Source organism: Mugil cephalus, chromosome 22 (assembly GCF_022458985.1).
Source record: "Mugil cephalus isolate CIBA_MC_2020 chromosome 22, CIBA_Mcephalus_1.1, whole genome shotgun sequence".
Lineage (NCBI taxonomy): Eukaryota > Metazoa > Chordata > Actinopteri > Mugiliformes > Mugilidae > Mugil > Mugil cephalus.
The window spans coordinates 18,694,317-18,716,267 of record NC_061791.1 but is presented as its reverse complement, the minus strand read 5'-3'; the positions used below and the strand labels follow the sequence as shown (position 1 = coordinate 18,716,267).

General features: G+C 40.0%; 2 protein-coding genes across 2 annotated transcripts in view; one reads left to right on the top strand and one right to left on the bottom strand.

Moving 5' to 3' along the window:
* The first annotated feature begins 252 nt into the window (after nucleotides 1–252).
* Nucleotides 253–3,707, top strand: ndufa5 (NADH:ubiquinone oxidoreductase subunit A5). The gene is made up of 5 exons (XM_047574974.1): nucleotides 253–345; nucleotides 2,382–2,426; nucleotides 2,594–2,710; nucleotides 2,795–2,860; nucleotides 3,518–3,707. Exons 1-5 carry the CDS (start codon nucleotides 325–327, stop codon nucleotides 3,617–3,619), a joined length of 351 nt encoding a protein of 116 aa, XP_047430930.1. The 5' UTR covers nucleotides 253–324; the 3' UTR covers nucleotides 3,620–3,707.
* A 102-nt stretch (nucleotides 3,708–3,809) lies between these two features.
* The window catches only part of cog5 (component of oligomeric golgi complex 5), a 61,418-nt gene continuing 43,276 nt past the window's right edge, over nucleotides 3,810–21,951 (bottom strand). Inside the window, exons 12-22 of the mRNA XM_047574970.1 lie at nucleotides 18,824–19,028; nucleotides 15,333–15,494; nucleotides 13,425–13,524; nucleotides 13,093–13,203; nucleotides 10,309–10,371; nucleotides 8,563–8,666; nucleotides 7,510–7,747; nucleotides 7,332–7,408; nucleotides 4,916–5,042; nucleotides 4,702–4,781; nucleotides 3,810–4,289 (exon numbers count right to left, since the gene is read on the bottom strand). Of these exons, the coding sequence (XP_047430926.1) occupies nucleotides 4,181–4,289; nucleotides 4,702–4,781; nucleotides 4,916–5,042; nucleotides 7,332–7,408; nucleotides 7,510–7,747; nucleotides 8,563–8,666; nucleotides 10,309–10,371; nucleotides 13,093–13,203; nucleotides 13,425–13,524; nucleotides 15,333–15,494; nucleotides 18,824–19,028 (1,376 nt within the window). The 3' untranslated portion in view covers nucleotides 3,810–4,180. The remainder of the gene's footprint in view (nucleotides 4,290–4,701; nucleotides 4,782–4,915; nucleotides 5,043–7,331; nucleotides 7,409–7,509; nucleotides 7,748–8,562; nucleotides 8,667–10,308; nucleotides 10,372–13,092; nucleotides 13,204–13,424; nucleotides 13,525–15,332; nucleotides 15,495–18,823; nucleotides 19,029–21,951) is intronic.

Genomic DNA, 21,951 nt, shown 5'->3' with positions numbered 1-21,951 from the left:
ATTAAGGAGATTCGTCAAATACCAATTTTAATGGTACATAAATTATTAGTCCAGGGCCTGACAGCAGGGGGAGCCATACCATAAGCGACTCTGAGCTGAGACCGTTTTTTTTTTCTTAGGATGGTTAGTTTATGTCCATGTGTGTTTTCACACTATTGTAGCAGAAACACGAAGATTTTTTTTTTTTTTAAATTAACTAAACTATAAACCGTGTTGTATGTGTCGGCAAATATATATATATCTGAAGCCTGAATATATGTAGCTTAAAAAACGCGACGTCATATTTACTGGCCGGAAGTTAACGGGAGTCTGTCCGAGAGAAGAATGGCCGGGCTGCTGAAAAAGGTACGAGTAGAGGTCATGTTTTTAATTTAATGATAGAAATGACCCATGTAGAGACAATATAGCCAGCGAATTTAATACAGTTTAGAGTATACTCTCTGTCGGTGAATTCACACAAGCTTGCTTACGTCGGTAAACGTTCCGGTCCGATACTACCGTGCTGTGACAGCCAGCTAATAGCTGTTTTGCTAACTCGGTTAAGTAGCTCGACCGCAGCGAGTTAGCGATACATGCTAGCATTGACCTCAAACATGCACCCCAATTGCAATAATAATCCGTGTTTATTTATTGTCCAGTGGCAACAACTGCGATATAATGAGTTCCTCGCGAACTTCTTAAATGTCAGCTACTCGGCTTCCCGTGCTCCTGCACTAAAATCATTACACAGCATTTAGAGGACTGTCGAGACTGACCTATGCTGTTTTTGCTTTGCGCCATACATGTTCCATATATCGTACATGCTGCAAACAAGTTTTAGCTCCGTTCAGAATTTTTCTAAATTGGTACGTATAAGTATTCAAAATCAGTGACTTTTCACACAAGCCATGAAAGCAGAAAGAGACAACCCAACTAACGACACAGCATATTATACAAGTGTATTTGTTCGTTCAAAACAGAATAATCATTAGTGATGCTAATCTGGTGTGACCCCCTGCAGCAACAAGGCAACAAAACGCCTTGCATTTGACTTGACATTACAAAACATTCATCTTGTTCTTTAACCGTTCTGTGGTACAGTGGCATGTGTCATTGGGCTCATTGTCTTCCTGCAGTTTCTCTTCAGATTCAGCTCACGAACAGATGTCCTCGTGTTAATAATTTGCTGAATTTGTTCATTAATGATGACAATACGTGCTGGCCCAGATGCAGCACAACAGGCACAAACTAGGACATCTGCATCCCCATGTTTCACAGATGGGATGACGTTCAGATGCTGGAATGCAGTGTTATTTCATCTCCAGGCATGAGACCTCTCATTTAAACCAAATAAGAAAACACTTCTCAGTTTCATCTGTCCACAAAACATGTCAATGTTCTCCCAATGGTGGATTCGTGAACACCAACATTATCCAATGTGAGAGAGGCTTTTAGTTGTTTAGAAGTTACCCGTTGGAACAGCAATCGTCTTAGATCTCTTCCATTTGATGTGTCTAACTGTGGAGTCCCAATTCTTTCTTTGTAATGTTTTCCAGTCTGATGAGCTCCTTTGCCATCCTACACTTCTAGAATCAGATTGTGACAAATCCTTGATTTGTTTAAACAAATTGTGGCCACTGAATAGCATACAGAAAATTCAGAAGGCGACAAAAACGTTTCAGCAGCACAATGTAAAAAGTATATGTTAACTGTAGCTTTAAGTATCTCTGTACAGTTGACTCAGAATGTACACTATTTATTGTGAGTTGTTGCAGACACAGGCTGCTCTGTGAGACGTTTGATATCTTTCTAGGTCCGTTTATTTTCATTTAAATCATGTCAGTGCATTAAAGGCTGATCTCTGTTAGATGAGAGTGTTGGTCAGAGTGAAGTTTGAAGTGTGTTGGAGCTGGAGTCAGTGTGTTTATACGCAGAGCTTCATCAAGCTATGTTCAAAATTTGACTTTGGAAGTGCGGTCCATGTGCCAGTTTACATGCAACGGGGAAAATCGAATAACTGACAGGAACATGTCCTCCTCCACACTAGGTGGTGATATGTGCCTTTTCAGCAGGTTAATAGAGCCTCCTTTCCAGTTGACCGATTATGTCATATAATAAATATGTGTTCATGCGGCAGACCAGCATTTCAAACAACAACAAGACTGATAATAGTACCTTTTTAATCCCGTATGTACCGTTCATTGGATGTTTTTGTTCCGGGGTCATACGCCAGCACAGCAGTTGTGGAGCATGCACACACACACAGCGCATCTAGTTTAACTTCAGTTTCCAATCGCATTATCTGGGTGTCTTAATCGGATAAGGTGTTTTTTTTTCACATGCAAGTAAATGTACTGAGTGACTCAGACTGAACAAGTAAATCTCCTGCTCTTCTCTTCCAGACCACCGGCCTGGTCGGCCTGGCAGTGTCCCACAATCCACACGAGGTGAGCAGCTGAAAGGGAAAACATTACACCCCTCCCTCCCTTTGGTCCTTGTCTTGGCTGAGTGCAGCACAGAGCCTTGGCCTTGCCTCAGACAGTTTAGCTAAGAATAGTATAAATGGTCATTGTTTGATTCACTCGTGCACTAACTCACTGTGCTCTTCTCTCAGCGTCTGAAGGTTCTCTATTCAAAGATAATGGCCACACTGCAGACCATGCCACAGGACGCAGCCTACAGGAAGTACACTGAGCAGCTGGTTGGCGAGAGGTTCCACCATGTGAAAACGGTCAGTACGTTAGAGGGTCAAACCAGTCATGCTACCTGAACAATCAATATGATGATGAGATTCTGAATGTATGTGTGCTTCAAGGAGCCCGATGTTGAGAAGCTGGAGAAGAAAATAAACGGTGGCCAGATAGAAGAAGTCATTTTCCAGGTAGGAAACAACTCCTCGTCATTCCGAACCATAAGTGGTTCTTCAAACTGGATTTATTTTTTTTTGTTGTTGTTATGGAGTATTTAGAGAGAGTTCAGTCCGCCCTAAGTAAAGACATGTGCATTTGGGGATGTCATTCAAGTTTGAGTTGTTGCAGGATTTGCAGGGTCTTAGTGACACATTTGAGTCTATCTGTACCCTGAAGATCTGTTTATGATGGTAAAAATCATAATTATTGTCCACAATAATAAATTTATAGAAAACCTACCTGAATTTTCAGTTCAACTTTTCAGTCTTCTTCATGTTCCCCTCAAACTTTAGTTTCCTCCCACTTAAGGTAAAGATCAGCACTAAACTAGTTCAAATCCATTCAGATATTGATGCTCATGTGAGGCATTATCTGACTAGGCTCCACCCCATTGAGTGAGCTTATTGCATTCAGTGTAGGATATTCTCACTCTTTCTAAGGAACATTAGCGTCATCAGCCAGCCTGGTTTCATCTATCATTGGTGAACTGAATCCCTTGTCACTGTTGCCCACATGATTGGTTCAAACCACAGAAGTCTGAATCCCAGAATGTTAGAGTACTCCTTCAGAGCAGGACGTCAGTGATCATTGAATCCATTGTTACTGACTGAATTGTGTCCTGTGTGCAGGCGGAGTGTGAGCTGTCTCTGTCCCGGAAGATGGCTGAGTGGAAACCATGGGAGCCGCTGGTAGAGGAGCCTCCTCCCAACCAGTGGAAGTGGCCCATCTGAATATCCATATTTCTAGTGTTCTTGTCATGCTGTTTGTCTGTGAGATCTGTACAAAATCTGCAAATAAATCCTCATTTATTCTCACGAATCATTGTGTGACATAAATACTATATATTCATCATTCCTGCAGTTAGTTACAGGTGTATGGAGAGAGCTGAATCCAAATGTTTTATGTGATAATCACAAAGCCTTTCAGATAAACAGCAAGTGTTTAATCAAACCTCTTCACTGGTTTGGATTCAACTTCCTGTTGATATACAGACACTCTTACAGCTGTAAAATGTTATTACATTGCATTCTTTTAAACATGTCTATCACCATTTTGAGCTTTGGTCACAAGAAAATCTAAATATCCCACGTATCCCTACACCAGAGTGAGTCAGGAGCAGCTGTTAAAAGTCATTTTGTCCAGAGAAGGTTTTATGTAGTGTGGACAGAGCTGGACCTCCTAACTCAACATCCTCCCTCTCTCTTGACAAACGCTCTACTCTTCTGTGCTATAGCCCAACACAGATGGTGGACACCATCCTGGCCACAGCTGTCCTCTTCATGCTCTTCCTGTCAACCGCTGGTGGCTTTCTGTAACAGCTGCAGCATGATGGGGTAGATGGGGGCAAACTCCTTCCCCTGCCGAGCCCTCACCGACTGCACATAGGCCTCCAGAGCACCCCTGAGAGAACAGAAAGTTCAAATGAAAAATATAACACATTTATTTCTATAGTGCTTCAAAAGGAGTTCCAAGTAAAAAATAAAACTGCACTGGCACAAAGAGGAAAATCAGTTTAGAAACTACGAGCGACTGAAAAAGAACTGGCAGCAGCAGCAGTGACCCGTAGACATGAAGACAACCCTCCAGAACACAGTTCACCACTAGAGGCTGATCATTCCACACCGTTTAAATGCCAGTGAGATCAATGCGTACGTGCTCTGTTGGTCGTGTCAATGTTCCCTGTGGAGAGATAGTGAGTATTTCCTCTCATCCTGGTTTCTCTGGCGTTGGCGCCTGGTTTCGTCTTTATTATGCGCAGCTCGGCTAGAAACAGCCTCAAAATGTGAATAGGAAAACGAACTCCACAGCTCACCTGATGAGGGTGAGCCTGTCTCTCTCAGAGGGATGATCATCCAGCCACTGGGAGTAGCGGGCAATGGACCACTCTGCTCTCTGTGAGGGAAGGGGAATCTCTCTTAGTCGACTCTTATTGTGTTATTAACGAATATATACTTTACGTTCTTTTCTGTGAATACAGCGTGTTGACAGTTAAGAATAAGATAAGGATTTTGTGTGTGTGTTCAGACCTGGTGAGGGGACTTGAGTTCAGATGGGGCCCTGGTGAAGAGAAAGTGCAGCAGGGTGCTGTATGGGATCAGGTCACCGACAGCTGGACTGTTGGCTATCAGCTCGCTGGTCTGAAACAGGAACGGCCTGCAACACAAAACACGCAATATTAAAGCACATTGTCTTGAATGCTACTGAATATGTCCCGGCTAAACTACCATCCATGCTGGACGAGGAGCACCACCCCCTGCAGGGTGACCTGACAGCACTGAGGAGCAGCTTCAGGGACAGACTGCTTCACCCTCTCTGTGTGAAGGAAAGATTCTTTTCTTCCTGCTGCTGTTCAGCTCCACAACGAACACACTTAATATGCGCAATATTATTACACCTCAAGGTTTAACACTTTTACTGTTTACTAAGTACTGTGTACAACTTCTCTGACAATCATCTGCACAATTCAAAACCCTGTGTAGTCGATTGTACTTGTATCTTTTTATTCTATTTTATTTTATTATTTATCTTTCATATCCTACAGTTTTTTGCTCTTGATATTTTTGCTGCTCTCTTGTTTGATGCTGTCAACTGCAATTTCCCCATTGCAGGACAAATGAAGGTTTTCTCTGTCTGAATCTTGATCTTTTCTTCTGTGTTTTGATTGTTTTCCTTAAAGGCACATGAAGACTCTGAAAATCCACTTCCAGACACTTAGATAGACTTTAATGATCCACTAGGGAAATTGCTTGGTCACAGTAGCTTAGTTGCACATAAAAAAAAAACACTCAAGTAAAAATATAAAGAATAAGATTAAAATAAAAAGAATTATCTAGTAAAAAAAAAAAAAAAAAAAAAATTATATAGTCAGGGGTCTCGAGAGAATTTGTATTGTTATTGCTGCTAATAATTAAAATTGAATGGATTTTTGCTTTTTTAATCTTCTAGGCACCATCTCCTTTACTTGCACGGTCACATTTCCCTCCTGACACTGACAGACAACCCCCCACCTCAATCTAAATGGAAGCTGTCAATGGGCTGTGAGCTGACACGCGTGAGCCCTTTTTTAATGAACTACATCTGAATGATGAAACAACACGAAACATGCAGCAGGCAAGCATCCAGCAACGCCTCAAATTAGGCTCAGTGTCTTTCGAAATTAGTTCTATCCATCAGTTCTTTCTAAACTGAAATGAACCGAATTAGTTTCGAGCTGAGACCAGTAACTTGACCGCAGGCTTTGTTGTTTTAAATTGTGACGCTCTTAAGAGCAAAGACTTTAAATATGTCAGATTTTTTTAAAATACAGTTGTATTTGTGGAAACGACTAAATGTGGATGGATTTAACAACGTGTGAATGAATGCCATTCAGTTCACATTCAAATGAGAGGAACGCACCAACGAATTGCTGCCACCAACTCTTTCATCATGTTTTGTGACGAATGATCATGTTTTGACAACAACGGTCTAAAATCTGATTCTTGGAATGATCAGCAAGTAAACACATTTAGTTGTACATCTGGGAATGAAACTATCTTTAGCTTTTTTTTTTGGTACATGCCAACCATCCATCACTGGAAAGCTTCACGTCTTCGACGATTAGAATCATGCATACATTTCAGGATCCAATCCATATTTATATGGATATGTATGTAATGTATAATTGTATGTTTATATAGATACTAATGTAATGTATATATGTAATATATGTGTATATATATATATATATATATATATATATATATATATATATGGATGTTTATACAGAAAAAATGATGATACAAACTGAGCAATAGGAATTAAAATAAAAAGTGTGTTCTTCCTACTCCTTCTTTGAACAAATGGGCTGTTTCTGTTATTTTTTTGTTTTATGGTTTATAATAGTTTCTTTCTTTTGTATGTACAAATTATTACATATTTGTCTGTTTGAGTTGAAAAACAGCTTTGAATGTACTTTAGGTGATCTAGGAGAAAATTAGAGGAATGAGAGGGGTTAATTCGAATTAAAGGTACACCCAAATTTTAATCACCTCCATTGTTTTGGTGAAATTTCAAAATAGATAGCACCAGGATGAAAGGTGTTAAAGTTTTAAGTCTATTTCATCACTGAGCAGAACCAGAAGATTCACCTACGATATCAGTTTACGAGAAGCAGAAGAAAAAAAGATTTAATAAAAAATTAGTTTGAAAATCTTAACATGTGAGATGTTAGATGTGTTAGATGTGTAACCATCACTAAAGAGCTGATGTGTGCCCATGACTAAGCTGTGAGGGACTCCCCTCTACAAGGCTGCACTGACCAAAGCTGCAGTGTGAACCTTCAGTGAATGTACAACCAAAATACAAAATGCTTAATGATGAGGAACATTTTCCATCCTCTTTCCTGTCCACTAAAAGCACACCATATGATTGTGATGAGTCTTCGTCTTACACAAACAAACGTACCTGAAGGATCGCAGCATCCTGTATGGTTTCCCCAAATCTGAGACTCTCCTGCACAGAGGAGCCACAGCCATCTCCATCTGACACACACACACACAAAAAAACACACAAAGTCAGTCTGGTGAAGCTGCAACTTCAGTGCTGCCTCTGACTCATCCGCCTGAGAAAGAGTGTCCTCCACCTGGGCGAAGTCAGCGGCCAGCCTCATCTTGCCGCCCTCTCCTAGTGGACGCAGCAGGCTGGCGTGCCGGATGAAAAGCTCGATGGCCCTCTGGGCTATGGACTCGGTGCTCTCAAAGATGAAGTCGACGCACTGGAAGGGCCTGAAGTAGTCGGCCATCACCCTGGAGATGAAACCCTGCAGCTCCTTCATGTACAGGGAGCATGGTACATCTGGTTTATCAGGGCTGGATAGAGGCCTGTAACACACACACACAAAATTACATTAAATGACACAAACCCTATGCCAGTATGCCTGCTACACAATGACATCAAAATCTATTGCAATATTAAATAAAACAAAATACATCCTCAACAAACATTCACTGCATTTATTGTACCAAACTCACAGACCTTAAAATGCAATGGTCTTGTGAACTATAAAACTGTCAAATTATGTATAAAGTAAATGAAAATATGTTCAACTCGATCTAGTAGATATGAACCAAGACAGATTTGCATGTACACAAAAGCAAAGGTGCAAACAAATGTAAAACAGAGACGTATATCAATTATACGAGTCAATCTATGAAATAACCTAGAATTAGAAATGAAAAAATGTCACACGTTTAATAGATTTAAAAACTTATTTAAAAAATGTAAACACCAGCATGCACACAAACTGTTCACTGGATGTACAATTTACACGCTTTTTTGTGTAATTTTAAAACGAGTGGACGGTTAAAAGAAAGAAATGAATTACTGTTATTTACATGTGTACATAATGTTGTTTATTGATGTGTGTACTTGACTGAAATAAACCCGAAAACACATTTGTTTAAATAAATAAATCAATTTAATATGTGATATAGACAATAACATCACTCAGGCACAGCCTTCAATCCTCCGTGCCTCAGTGTTACAGACACATTTTGGTCCATCCCAAAACATACTGAGGTTCACTTTTGAGGTCAAGCTTCTTCCCCGCATGGATTTTTTTTCCACTCCCTTTCCACTCAGACTCACACATAATTTGATCGTTTTAGCAGCGAGGCAGTGACAGAAAATGACTGACCCTGAGAAGTCTTCTTGGTGTAGTGTGATGATGATGGCCTCTATGGAGTCGCTGACTGACTGCAGGAGGGGCTGCACCGCGCTGTTCATCAGGGCCTGCACTCCCTGAGTCAGAAGAGGAACAAGACACAAAGTGATGTCACATTCTCTGAGGAAGGTGGAGTGCAATTATGAGGATAGAAAAGGAGTAAACTGCATAGCCTGAACTGACAATAGGAACTGTGTGTACCTGGGTCCACCAGGCTCACTGTTTCCATAGCAACATGCATAGTCAGGTGAGCAGAAGGTATATATATATATATTAATATGTATGTATAAGAGCTATATTTAATATATGGGCATCAGTTGTGTGGATGTGTGTGTGCTGGTAAGACGCTGGACGGTTTCTCTGCTCCAACCCTTCCAATATCAGCTCAAATTGAACATCTGATACACTAGATAGATCTGTGTGTGTGACAGGAATTTAAAGGCTGCAGACAGATTCCCTTCAGGTTAACCTATCTTTTTGAGACAAATGTGCAGTAGGGGGTAGGGAAATGAATGAATGTGTGAATGAATGTCTGATGTAAGGATCTTATGGATGTGTCGCTAAAAGATGAGTGTAGACCAGAGCAGAGCAGTATTCATTTTATGTTTCGATACATCGGCCGATATTTGTTGTTTTGGTATCAGTACACACACAGACACAGCCTGTGCAGACCTGTGCAGTCCATACATTGCCCTTGCCCCACTTGCAGAGTTTGTGCAAGCTGGAAGCTGGAAAATGCTAGTGTTCTACCTCTTTTAACTGTTTATTTTGCATGCATAACGTTTAATGAATGTTTGTGTTTTTGGTTACATTGAGACTTGTATCATTTGTTTATTATGATTGTGTCATTTTTATCAAGTAAAAGGAGAAAAAGCAGTATCGGCTCAAAATACTGGCTCAGAAAAATCAGCAAAAAAAAAAACGGTATCTGCCCTAAAAGAAAATCTGTATCGGCCGATCTCCAACCATAACTAAAATGTATTTATTGGTAAAACGTATTGAACAATTCCTCAGCAAATAATATTAAGCTACTATGTCAAAAAAAAAAGCAAATCAGTTAAGTTCTTAATGGATCTGTGAAAGCAGCTCCTGATTGGTCAAACAAGCTCTACCTGAGCTAGACACCTGTGGAATTAAATCAAATTACTGCCTTGTGTGTGTATGCCTCTGTCAGCCAGTCTACGTGCATTTTACATCCATGACCTGTGAAAACTGGAGCCACCAGAGATGATACCTGTAGCACTAGAATGTTTAGAAGACAGGGAAAATGAAATGCAAGACAGAAATCAATAAAACTTCTATTTAAATGTCTTATGTTTCTGCTCACAGAGCAAGACAGAAGCTAACCATCCAATGTCTAAGTTGTGAGAAAAATAATGACATCTTCATAAAAAAGACGAGAAAAAACTTAACTAAATGAAATAATTAAGTAAATTAAAAGTTGAGCATAGTTCAAAAGAAAACATAATTGGTCGCGCTTAAGACTCTATTGAGATTTGAAAACAACCTCTCAAATCCTACTTTTCTAATTTGTGGTTATAATGAAAAGAGCTTTAGTCTTTTTGTAGTCCAAAAATCTCCATCAAAATAAAAATACCCAGGAGGACGTAGGTGTCAGAGCAGGTAATAAGCTTCTTGTCATGAAATATTGTGCATAATAAATACAAAAATTGAATCGATAAAAAATATGTAAATTAAAACCACGGTTTGCTTTGATACCTCCAAGGAAGAAGAGAGGGCCTCCGCAACAGCCGGTGGACATGACCCCAAACCTGAAATAATCTGCAAATAAAAAAAAAAAAGAAGAAGGGTGAAGATAAGTTTGGCATCAGGGGACATGCAACATTCACATCCACATAGTTCTGTTTAAACTACTGTACAGAAAAAATTCATAAGATTCACCAGCGTCATAATGTAATAATCATAATGTGATTATGAAAGAAATGATCACGTTAAACATTTCCTTATTAATAATAATGAATTACTATTATTACACACTTTGTAAGCCATATTTATCACATGTTTTTATTCTCTTATTTTCCTGAGCAGTGCATTGATATTTCATTTCTTGTTTATTTCCGATTGACAATAAAAAGAGTCTATGTCTAACTGTTGTTATGTATTCACTGATGTCCCTCTTCATAAAATTTTGCATAAAATTTGTTGTTGTTGTTTTGTTTTTTTTTTAAATAATTTGTGTTCATATAAATGTAGACAGAGAAACATTATGAGCTGTGTACATGTACAAATACAGGTGTATGAATGCACCTCACTGCTTTTATGTGCTTTCCCAATTTTCCCAGTTTTTAAAGTTGAAATGATACATACACATGAAATACTCAGAGAAGTCCCTGGCACTAACGATCATTCCTCGTTCAGCGTGGCTTAAATCACCTTTCCTCCTTATTCTAACGCTCAGTTCGAGCGTCAGCAGATCGTCTTGGTGGCTCTGCTATGTTTTCGTCTTATTAGGTATTTGTGTTAGCAAGCAGTTGAACTGGTGCATTTTATGGAGTTTGACTTTGAGTGTAAGACTGCAAAGCTCAACGGCTTGAGGCAAAGCACCTGACCCAAATGAGAGACTATAAATAGAGAACCATATACCATGTATCACCTTTACATGGAGGTGCTAAAACACTCAAAGTCGTGTAAATAAAGATCAATACGTATGTAAGGAGAGACGGGAGGACATGGGAAGCTTATGTAATGTGTGTGGTTTGGTTTGCAGCAATAAAATAAATCCTATGAATACAGTCTTGTCGTTGTAGCATGCAGTGTAACACCTCATTACACTGGAGGATAAATTGGTTTTCTGGTGCCTTCATGTTTGATTATTCTCAAGCTTGCTGCAGTTAAATTGCATCTTTTCTTCTCCATGGATGCTCCCCATGGAGAGTCCCTTGACTATTCACAACAAAACGTTTGATTGACTGCTAGTCACGCCTCGATTATTCTACTGTTTCCTGAGTGCCGCATCCCTCTGAAAAGGCGTCCTGAAATGGTTTTCAGTCAGTGGCTCATTGTACCTGAGATAAAGAAGCCGCTTGATACAGCTTGATACCGTAAATGGCAAGTTGAGAGGAAACCAAAGCATGAATCATGTTTTGGATCAGAAACAGTAAGATATGTTCAAAGTTTTCCATATTTTTCAGTTTGAAAACATAGAAACATAGTGTATGTGGTAAAGATGCTTACTAATATTTAAACTGTCACATAGTGACATACAATACTGATTTCCATTAAGCCTGCCAGAATCAGCACAGATAACTGGAATTTCAGTTTTGCTGTGATTTGATGTCATATTGTCCAAAGTGTATTTGTTAATGTTATCAGGCACTAGAGTCAGCTGTGTAAATACATGACCGTTTGTCAAGAAAAATCAAGGATCTTCTACAAAATATTATAGTAGGTCCTTAACAAGTTACATATTTAACTCCGTCTTTAGTATCCTGGTAATGGAGAGTCCAAAGGGACTCAGAATGGATCATGGATCCTGTAAGACTGAACCATTACAACAAGACAACAAAATAAGAGAAGACTTCTATTCAATAAATAATGAAACGAGAGGCGGTGTTTCCCATTTTCCCGTCTTTCTACACTGTCACTTTCAATAAAGACTAAAAAGCCCAAAAAAATATACTTAAAAAAAATAATGAAATGAATGAGAACAGAGGGTGAGAGAAACTCACATTAATGGCTATAAAATTAGACTTAAAAATTAAGTAGTACAGATACAGTAGTGGTAACACAAAGGAATATGGCTGTAAACAACCAAAGACACTGCAGGTTGCTGATACCAGGATGCATAATTACGCGCTCTCTTCCCAAATCTGCCAGCTACTATTGTAAACTAACTGGAAAAAAAGCATCTTTAATTATGGAAAGAATCCAGCAGAGACAGCTGGATGCTACAGCTGCATCAGCCTTTGCACGAGACAGGGTCTCTCCAGAGAGAACTGACTTGCTCACTTCACTTGTTCAGAGCTGGCCAGCGCTCTGGGTTTGAAACACACACTTCCACGAGTTGGGCGAGTTGCACGTACGCAGAACGTCCTGGTACGTGAAGGATGAAGCACACATGGATGACTTAACTGCTTCAAACTGACTCCAGTTACCAGCAACACTGACTAGACATCCACATACAGTTAAAACTGAAAAAGCTTTTCTTTACCACTGTCAGGATCACGTGTACTAACAAAACATTATCCTTTCATTTAGTATTTCGTTAGGTGCCCACCAAAACTGACAGTCAGGTCAATTCAGGTCTTAACACCTACTAATTAGTCTCACATCCAAAATTAACATCCATAAAATTGCTCTAGAAATAGAGAATCACTAGAGATTTCCAAAGATGCTATTTGAAAGATTACCACTGTCAAGGTGATGTTTCTGTATACCCGGAAGTCTTCTCTAACGCACTGAGCAATGCAACAGCAGTGCGCTTGATTGTGGGGTAGGTGGAGTGGCACGTTTAACTGTTTAACAGACAGTATTTATGCCTACCTTGGCGACAGCCTGCTGCAGACGGAAGAGGGAGTTGACCACGGCCACATTCCTCCTCTGGCCCTCCGTTAATGGACCAATCACCTGACTGGCATCACCTTGAGTACACAACTGCAGACAGAGGGAGGGGTGACAGATTGCAAAGTAAGGCTATATAGAGGCATACAGGAAAAGACTGCCCGTGTCCAATATGTACACAAGACAAGATGCACACGATAATGTAGAGACAAACCTTTCTGTTTACTTTATACCGTTGATCTGTCCCCCTTGTCAAAATTTTAAACCACATGACTTTGCTACGGTCATATGTTGTGATACAATTATGTACGCACCAGCTGTTCAGACTTGACACAGAAGAGCTGGACGGTCTTGGCAGCGTTCTTGGCCACGGCCAGAGAGAGATTTGGATCCACTGATGCCACATTCAGCTCACTGAAATTGAACAAATGCGATAAATCAATCAAAACAGAATAACCTAGCTCATTTTTTAAATGCAGTGTTGTGACAGTGTTAGCAGCGACACAGCCGCACCATGTGTTCATCAAAAAACACAGATCCCATTTGGTTTTTAAATATCAGCAGCAAATATGTGTGTACATGCAGGTTACAGACTGATGTCTTCTTTGCTTCACATTTAATACAGATGACTGGATATTTCAATTTTCATAACCCCAAATGCTTTTTAGAAAGAGAATAAAGAGTCTCTACTACGCTGCTTTTAGGGACTAATGTGATATTATTTTAACTTGATGTTTGCCAGTAAGTGCTGTTGAAAAGTGCTGCTATCTTATTGGAGGCCAAATTAGTTCACAAACTGATAGTAGAAATTCAAACTGAGAATATAAAGCTCTAAGTGAGGAGAAGCAAATGCTGGAGTAAGTAACTGAGACCTCTGCACACAAAATATATAGGTGAACATGAAACCCTCAAAACCACCCCCACATCCACCATATACCCTACCCTACCCTCACAAACACTGTTGTCACGGCTACGGAGTAACTGTTTACGTGTTGCATTCAAACAGCGGTTTGTCTTTTGGTTTGTGCACTAGATCACAATGGGTTCAATAAGTTGCGTTTATTCAGGCGGCCAGAAATTTCTCGTGGACCACAGAGACGGTTCTAAAACCCCAGCTAATGGCACTGTACTCTCTCTTAAAAAATGAAGGGATGTGAGGGATAACACGAGGGAATCAGTGGCCAGATCCATTTCCCACTTTGCATGCTTTTATCCAGCTTTTTCAGTGGCACACTAAAAGCATGTGACTTACTTGACAGACAAGCTTCAACTGAGAGGGCTGAGGGGAGTTCTGTGGGTGAGGAGCCTGAAAACTTCCTCCAATTAAAGCATGAAAGGTCCTATTTCCATCAGATTCATACATGGTTTTCGATCACTTGTCTTTTAATTATTCCATCTCATACTGCCTTATTCCTCTCTAATGATCTTGTAGCGATCTTCTGGGAATAGGAGTATGACCACCAGCCATCAGGGCTAATTTACACACACACAGGACCAGAAATGTTCATATTTTCTTCAGTCCAGTTTTCAGAAATGTGGTTGAAAAATATTTGCGTATTTCCCAGTAACTTCGTGGCTCTATAGGTTTTTATTGACTACTGCTGAAAGGGATGTCCATCCTGTGTGTGTCTTGTGAGAGCACAAGTAAGATTTGAATATGTCATTTAGATACGTTCTCTAGATTTGCAGTACATTCTGAATGTTGAAACATTCATATAGCATTAGGTAGAACACAAAACTTCTACAATTAATTATTTTTGTAATGTTGCAAGAACCTCATTGTCCAAATATCATTTTGTACTGGACTGTTTTTAAGTGAGAGAGAAAGCAAGCAGTTAGTATGAAAAGCCACATTAATAGTTGCAAACTAAATAAGACAGCTTTAAACAGGGGCAGAATTATTGGAATTATCCTTTAAAATTTGTTCAGTGTGAAAACTTAAATTAAGTCATGGAACGAGGAACACAGAATACCAGCAGGTTTGCCATCCATAAAATATTTCATTGATGAAGATTTCTGGGTTTCTTCTTTTGTCTATTACTTCTCCTCAATGTTGCAATTACTAACAAATGTCCTAATTAACAATCAGATATATGTCTGACTTAAAAGATCTTGTTGAATAAATGAATATTGTACAAACATGTCTACACACAACTGGCAGAGGCAGCGTTGAGAGGTTTTTGTCACTCCCAGCAGGTTCAGCGGGCATGTCCTGTACTTGCCTGCTGATGGTTTTGATGATGCTGTCCAGCTCGTCGTTGGAGGGCGGGTTGCGGTCGCCCATGGGAAATACGAGGTTGATGGGATCAAACAGGCGAGAGAGGGACTTGGAGAGGTACGCTGCCTCATACGGCTGCAGGGAGTCTTTCAGAGCTTTCTCTGGGCTATGCACAAAGAGAGAGAGGCAGGGACACACGATCAAAACGCCATTGATCTACCATTGATGGAAGTATTTACAGCTAAGAAATGTACGTGATGTATTGAACTTATAAACAATGCCAAAACAACACAGTTTTCAAGACCTCATCTTAAGAAATTCTACATCTAGTATACTTGATATTACAAGTTATTTTCTCACATTTTTTCTCCCTCCTCCAAATACACATGAGAAGCATGGAGTAATAACACAGGAGTAATAAACTATGAACATGGTCACAGGATTAGAGGGGTTCAAATAAAAAAAATTAAAAAAAAATCAGCTGATCTCTAATACACTGTATAAGTACAGATGGCAGAACAGCTCCTCTAAAGTGACGCTAAAGGAAATAGAGCTCCCCCTGGTGTCTGGCTGCAGTAAAGGTCATAAGCTCCACCTCCTCCATGTTAGTGGATGGAACTTAGGCCAAACTAAAATACTAAAGTACAAGTCAATTTTTTTTTTTTTCAAGATTGGTTTCTGTCATTTCAGGTAGTTAATATAATAAGGTTCAAATTTCAATTTCTTTTTTTTCTTTCCTATAGGAACAGGGTGTGACATCTTGATGACTACAAGTTACTGGTGTTTTTTTCTCCTTCCTCTCTTTCTGGCATTTCCTTCTCGAACATACATTTGAATCTGCAGTGGAAAGAGGGGGACGCCCACTGTCGTAAAGTAGCCCTTAGAAATGCAACAATTTCAATCTATCGCAGGATTACAATACCCACAATCTATTTATTGTCTCATGCCGGCATATAATATCCTCTAATTGTCTACAGGATTGGTGCTGACATTTATTAATGGAGCACTTAAACTGCAGACACAAGTGGAAGCGAAATGCCACCGTGTCTCATCCTATTACTATTCAATGCAGACATGCAACTACAGACAATGGGGTGTGTGTGTGTGCACGCATGTGTGTGTGTGTGAGTGTCTGTCAGCGTGCACTGCATTCATCATGATTTAATAATTGTTATGCACAGAAGACAAGAAAGGACCTGATCCAGTCCTAAGGTAACATGTCTTGGCTTTTACATCAGTATGTGATGAGAGCGAGATGTTTTAATGAGTCCTTTTCCCCTCAGTCAACGGGATGACTGGTGTGAGGTGGAACTACACTCCCAAGCATCTGCACACACGCTCCCGTCATTAGTGCACATCCGTTGTTTCTGTCACGTCTATGCGGACTCTCCATCCACTTGTTGCATCATTCCTTTGTTCTTTCGCTCCTCTAGGCACCTGCAACCTTTCATTTCTGCTGCTCCCGCTCCTACATTCTTGACGTACACTCTCTCTCTTCAACTGCAGGTGCATCCATCCTATTTGTTAACTCCCAAAAGAGACATCATCACCTCCATTAAATGTCTTGTTGGCTGAATCAATCAGATAAAACTAATTTGCAAATTACATTGTTCTGGAAGCTTTACAGATGACTCATCATCTTAAAATGAATGACTGTGAAACAGTGTTTAATATGTTTGATAAGTGCATTGGAGCAGTTCATCTCCAAATGTCCAGCTGTGAATACATATCCCTGCAGAAGCTTATTATTATGCACCGATCAGCCACAACATTAAAACCACTTACAGGAGAAGTAAATAACACTGACCTGCATCCTGCTGTGAAACCAGAAACCCACACCCCATAGCAATGACACTCCATGATGGCAGCAGCCATCCCCAGCAGGATGCAGCCTGACACACACGCGCACACACACACACGCACACAGTTCACTAGATCCCAAGCTAATCAAGTATCTGTGGGATGCACTGGAACAAGCCTGATCCTAAACCTAAATTCAGTTTCTTCTATTAGTCTAACGCTGTTTTCACAAACACTCACCTGACATATTGTTAACAGAGAAAGTACTATCAACATGTAGCAATATATTGAGCCGTCGCTGATAATTTATACACCAGGGCTAACAGGGCTGGAAACACAAGGTAAAAGTATTTGTTGCTTCTATAAAACATGAAACATTGCAGGGCAAGCTTCTTAATAGAACATAGCGAAGGTTACGCAATAGGTCACATAGCTAAATCTGAAAACTGAACTACAGATGGACAGTGGAGGAAATATTCACATATGACCAAAAGAGAGCTACAGCAGCAGACGGAGACAGACAGAGAGACAACACAGGAGGTCTTCCACAGCACTTACCAGCTACTTACAACACACATCCATTCTCATTCACACATCCACTCACAGGATCTTGGCAACTTGGCCTGACGGCTCGGTAGGTCAAAGACTCATGATGCCAACAACTCTCAACAACCCGTTTCGTACTTCAGTTGAGAGAACTGGTAACTACAGCAATAATGTTTTAGCTAATTCTCAGTGAGCAGGATGGGCCGAGAGAGTTCCGTTGTTATCTATCCAAAGCTGAGGGACGTGGATACTGTCACTTTTCCAGTTTCCATCTCGCCGTTGACCAAAATAATACATGTCACCATGGAAACACTGTGTTACACAAAGATGGCAATGGGTATAGTCTTAGACTTCAAATGGGTGAGCAAATAAGGCTAGGTTTTCTCCCAAAGAAGAATTTCAGCACACATAGTATTCATCATCTTCACGAAGTAGTCATCTGGAATGAGTTTCAATTATCAGATCAGTCCAGGGAAAATTTGTAGAATTTCTTGCCTTCTTAATGTGTTTGACACCATGTTGTGCAGAGGTACAAAGTTCTCTTCAGAGAATAACCCTATTTGACTGTCCTATATTGTGGCAAGAAGTAGGGATGATATTAAATGACTGAGAATGGATCATAAAAGAGAATGGGGCAAAAAATCTTGATCGAGGCATCCCTAGCAAGAACCGCTCAATGAAGTAAAGAGAAATAACAGCACATCGTTGCTTTAAGATACAAAGGTTGGTCAGTCTGGAAAACGTCAAGAACTTTTAATGTGTCCTCAAGTCCAGTGGTGTCAACCACTATGCTGAAATGGTCTGAGGAAAGGAAGACTTAGACTTACCTGTGCTGTGGAGGTTTGTTGCCAGCCTCACAAACCACAAATTGATATCACCTCAGATTAGACTCCACATAAATGCCCAAGTGGCAGAAACATCTCAACATCAACTGTGCAAAGGAGACAGCAATCAGGCCTTAATGATCTAACTGCTGGAAAGAATCCACTATTGAAGGCACAATCACTCGACTGAAACTCAATTGAGACAGAATGAACAAATATTCTCTGAAGTGAACCTTTGTCTTGATTCGCACGAAACAAAGTAAGACACTCGAGTGATGCCATCCTGAAGTGAATGAATGCGCTGCTACATTTGTGTGTTGCTCACTTGTAGTCCTGCTTGCCGTGGGTGAAGAGGTCCTGGTTGTCTGCTTCTGTAGCGGCGATGTCCAGAGAGGTGTCCAGCCCTCCGCTGCTTGTCAACGCCCCCTGCAGGCTGGTGCTGTACTGCTGCAGGCGGCGCCACAGCTCGTTGTACAACCGCAGCAGTTTAGGATACTCCCCTTCAAACGCCTGCTTCAGGAAGGATGAGGCTGCAAAGACACAGGCAGATAAATGACATTTTAGATTTGTCAACAGAACACATTACACTGTAAAAAAAACAATATCAACCCATAATGAGACGCGTTTCCACTGATTCACAGAAAGAAATACCTCTGCATTTAATTGGAAATTCCTCCAACCAGTTAGAGGCATTAACGTAAACAAATTTAAGTCCAGAGCGCTCAGATGACATGCTGTTCATAACACAAAGCTAGCCCCAAACCATTTGATTGGCTCCAGATCAACTTTAAAATTTCACACCACAGCCGACTCCAGTGAGAGCCATTTATACTTGTGCGCTCATCAGTCTGGTTCGCTCTGTAAAAACACCACCCAGACACTAGTCGGCGCTGCGCCTTTTTTGCCAGTTGAGTTAATTTTTTGTTTCTACGTCCTGCTTCACTTTCAACAATGGCAAGCATAACTTGCACCAAACTTTGGCTGGAGTCATACAAATTTCCTCTTTCCTCTCTGTTTATTGATCCAAAACAATCAATTCGAAAATTCAAGAGAGGAAGAAGCATCTGGAAATACGAAGGCGAAACACGCTACCATCTAGCAGAACAATCACAGCTCTTGCATTCTGCGTCACCTCGACGCATAGTTACATTTCTGGGGAGGTGCACATCAGTTGCGGTGCTAGGGTCTGCGCTGTAGCTTTAGCTTCAATTCGATGCAGAAGTCTAAAACGTCATGGATGAGAATCGTGTTTATCTCCATTTTGGCTAGGCTTGTTATGTCCCTGGTTTCCATCTCCATTCAATAACATTCACAGTCATAAAGATGTATGTTAGTCTCGAGTTCAGCCTGTCGTGTCTTTAATTACTATACAGTTTCTGGTTTCTGTGATAAACTTATTTTATTTATTCTCTAATATGCTGGTTTTCTTTTGATTTTTTTTTTTTCTTTAACCATTTCGTGACAAAAGTGCTGTTAAATTAAACTTAAGCCCGCTGGTAATAAAAGAGAACATTGCAGAACAGGGACACTGTTAGGGGAGAAAGATTTCTGGAAATAAGTGAGAAGTGAACAGAACATTTCCTCTCAGAAGATTTGACACTACATCCAGTGTGGGATGTACCATCAGCGTGGATGGAGATAGAGAAATGTGAGAAGGAGAAAAAATATACTGACTTTTTCGTAATACATTTCTGGTATTACACAGCAGTTTTGTTATAGCGTATACATTTGCATATAATTTCCAACAAATTCTTCTTCACATTATTACTGTCAAGTAATAATATATATATATATTAATTAAAAAGGTCAGAATATATTCTGTATCATTCGACTGATGTCATGGACATACCTAATTCAATCCTTTCTCTTACAGAAGAATTACTCATTGTGCTTTCACGTGTTATGGAGGAAAGAGAGGAGGACTGTTGCATAAAAACAGTTGTATAAAGTCTTTTGTCTCTAGTTATCAACTGAGTCACAGGGACTGCTCATCACTGCTGCAAGCAAGAGAATCCAGGCTACATTAGCATAAGACATCCTAGTCAACTAACTGTTGGCAGTTAGTATTGTGGGTAATGTAGGTACCAGGCTTTTGATGCAGCATTCATCTCTAAGTTTACTGCTTTTCTGCTGGAGACTTCAGCGTTTAAATATGGCCAAACAAACAGTGTATAAAGTTAGCCTTGGGAAGTGAGTATGCGGCGACAAAGACTAACAGGGCCATCAAAACGTATGATCGGGATATATGCACACACATACATGACTCACATTCTAAAATGAACTGAGCTAGTGTGAGTTGGAGTTAAAAAAAAATTTTTAAAAAAAAAAGCTCACTGAAAGACATAAAAGAAGAAAAATTTGCATTTATTGGGGACTATTATTAGCTAGGTATTAATCCACATTTGGTTCACTAATGTATATTTGGGGTAGAAGAGCTCCAGACAAACTACATTGTGTGTGTGTGTGTGTGTGTGTGTGTGTGTGTGTGTGTGTGTGTGTGTGTGTGTGTGTGTGTGTGTGTGTGTGTGTGTTCATTGTAATGAAAGAATATGTCACCCAGTGCGACAGCATGGCCCACTGATGTGTTTTTAATGTGTTTTTGGACTGCAGTGGAGCTCTGCGACACACAGGAATAAGATATATTAGGGTTAGATACACACAATACATAAAGTGCTAGTTTGGAGAAGAGGAATGCAAAGACAGAGAGGGAAAAACTGAGAACTATAGATATACAGGATTATACAAATATGACTCTATATTGCACATTAATAAATACATCACCCTTCCTTGTTTATTTTTATTATAGAATATTTTCAGTGCACACACAGAGCATGACAAAAACTGCAGGATTTTCTGTCAAGTGCAAGTTTGAAGCCAAGTATGTTAGCAAGCAGCCAAATCCGCCTCTCCTGTTCTCACTTTGTTATTCCCTGTAATCAGACAACTCTCTACTGAAACGCCTCCATGTGATCTGTGAGTGAGTGTGTATGCCTGAGAGAGCGAGATTGTATTGTTGGAACAATTAAGTCTTTCGTTTTTCTGAGTCCTACTCTTAGAAGGATTCACTCATACACCCACTTTTCATTTATTTATTGTTTCACTTTTAATGAGGTAGGGGCATTTTGTGGCTTTGTTTTACAAATGACCAGAGAGATTCTGGTGAGATGGAGGAACAAGAGAGGGATGATTAGGGAGGTGAATAACAATCAACTCCCATATAAAAGCACTTCCTAATTGTCTAATTCTTCAGAAGCATTTAGTTCCAAATATATCTGTTTCTCTTATTGACGCCTGTGTTGAGCAATCACTGTCTTCAATGCCTTCACTTTGAGATGCATCTGTCTGTTTAATGTTGGGAACGACAGCAAAATGGAAAACGTCTGATGAATTTCACCAACCTGTTCCCAAGGGTTTTTATTTTTGATAATGTTGCAATTAAGCTGATTTAGTTTG

Bases quoted from the DNA above. Each gene is read 5' to 3' on its own strand.
- ndufa5 (XM_047574974.1), top strand. From the start codon at position 325: ATGGCCGGGCTGCTGAAAAAG. The intron at 346-2,381 runs GTACGAGTAGAG...CTTCTCTTCCAG, and splicing joins TGGCCGGGCTGCTGAAAAAG to ACCACCGGCCTGGTCGGCCT. The intron at 2,711-2,794 runs GTCAGTACGTTA...GTGTGCTTCAAG, and splicing joins GGTTCCACCATGTGAAAACG to GAGCCCGATGTTGAGAAGCT.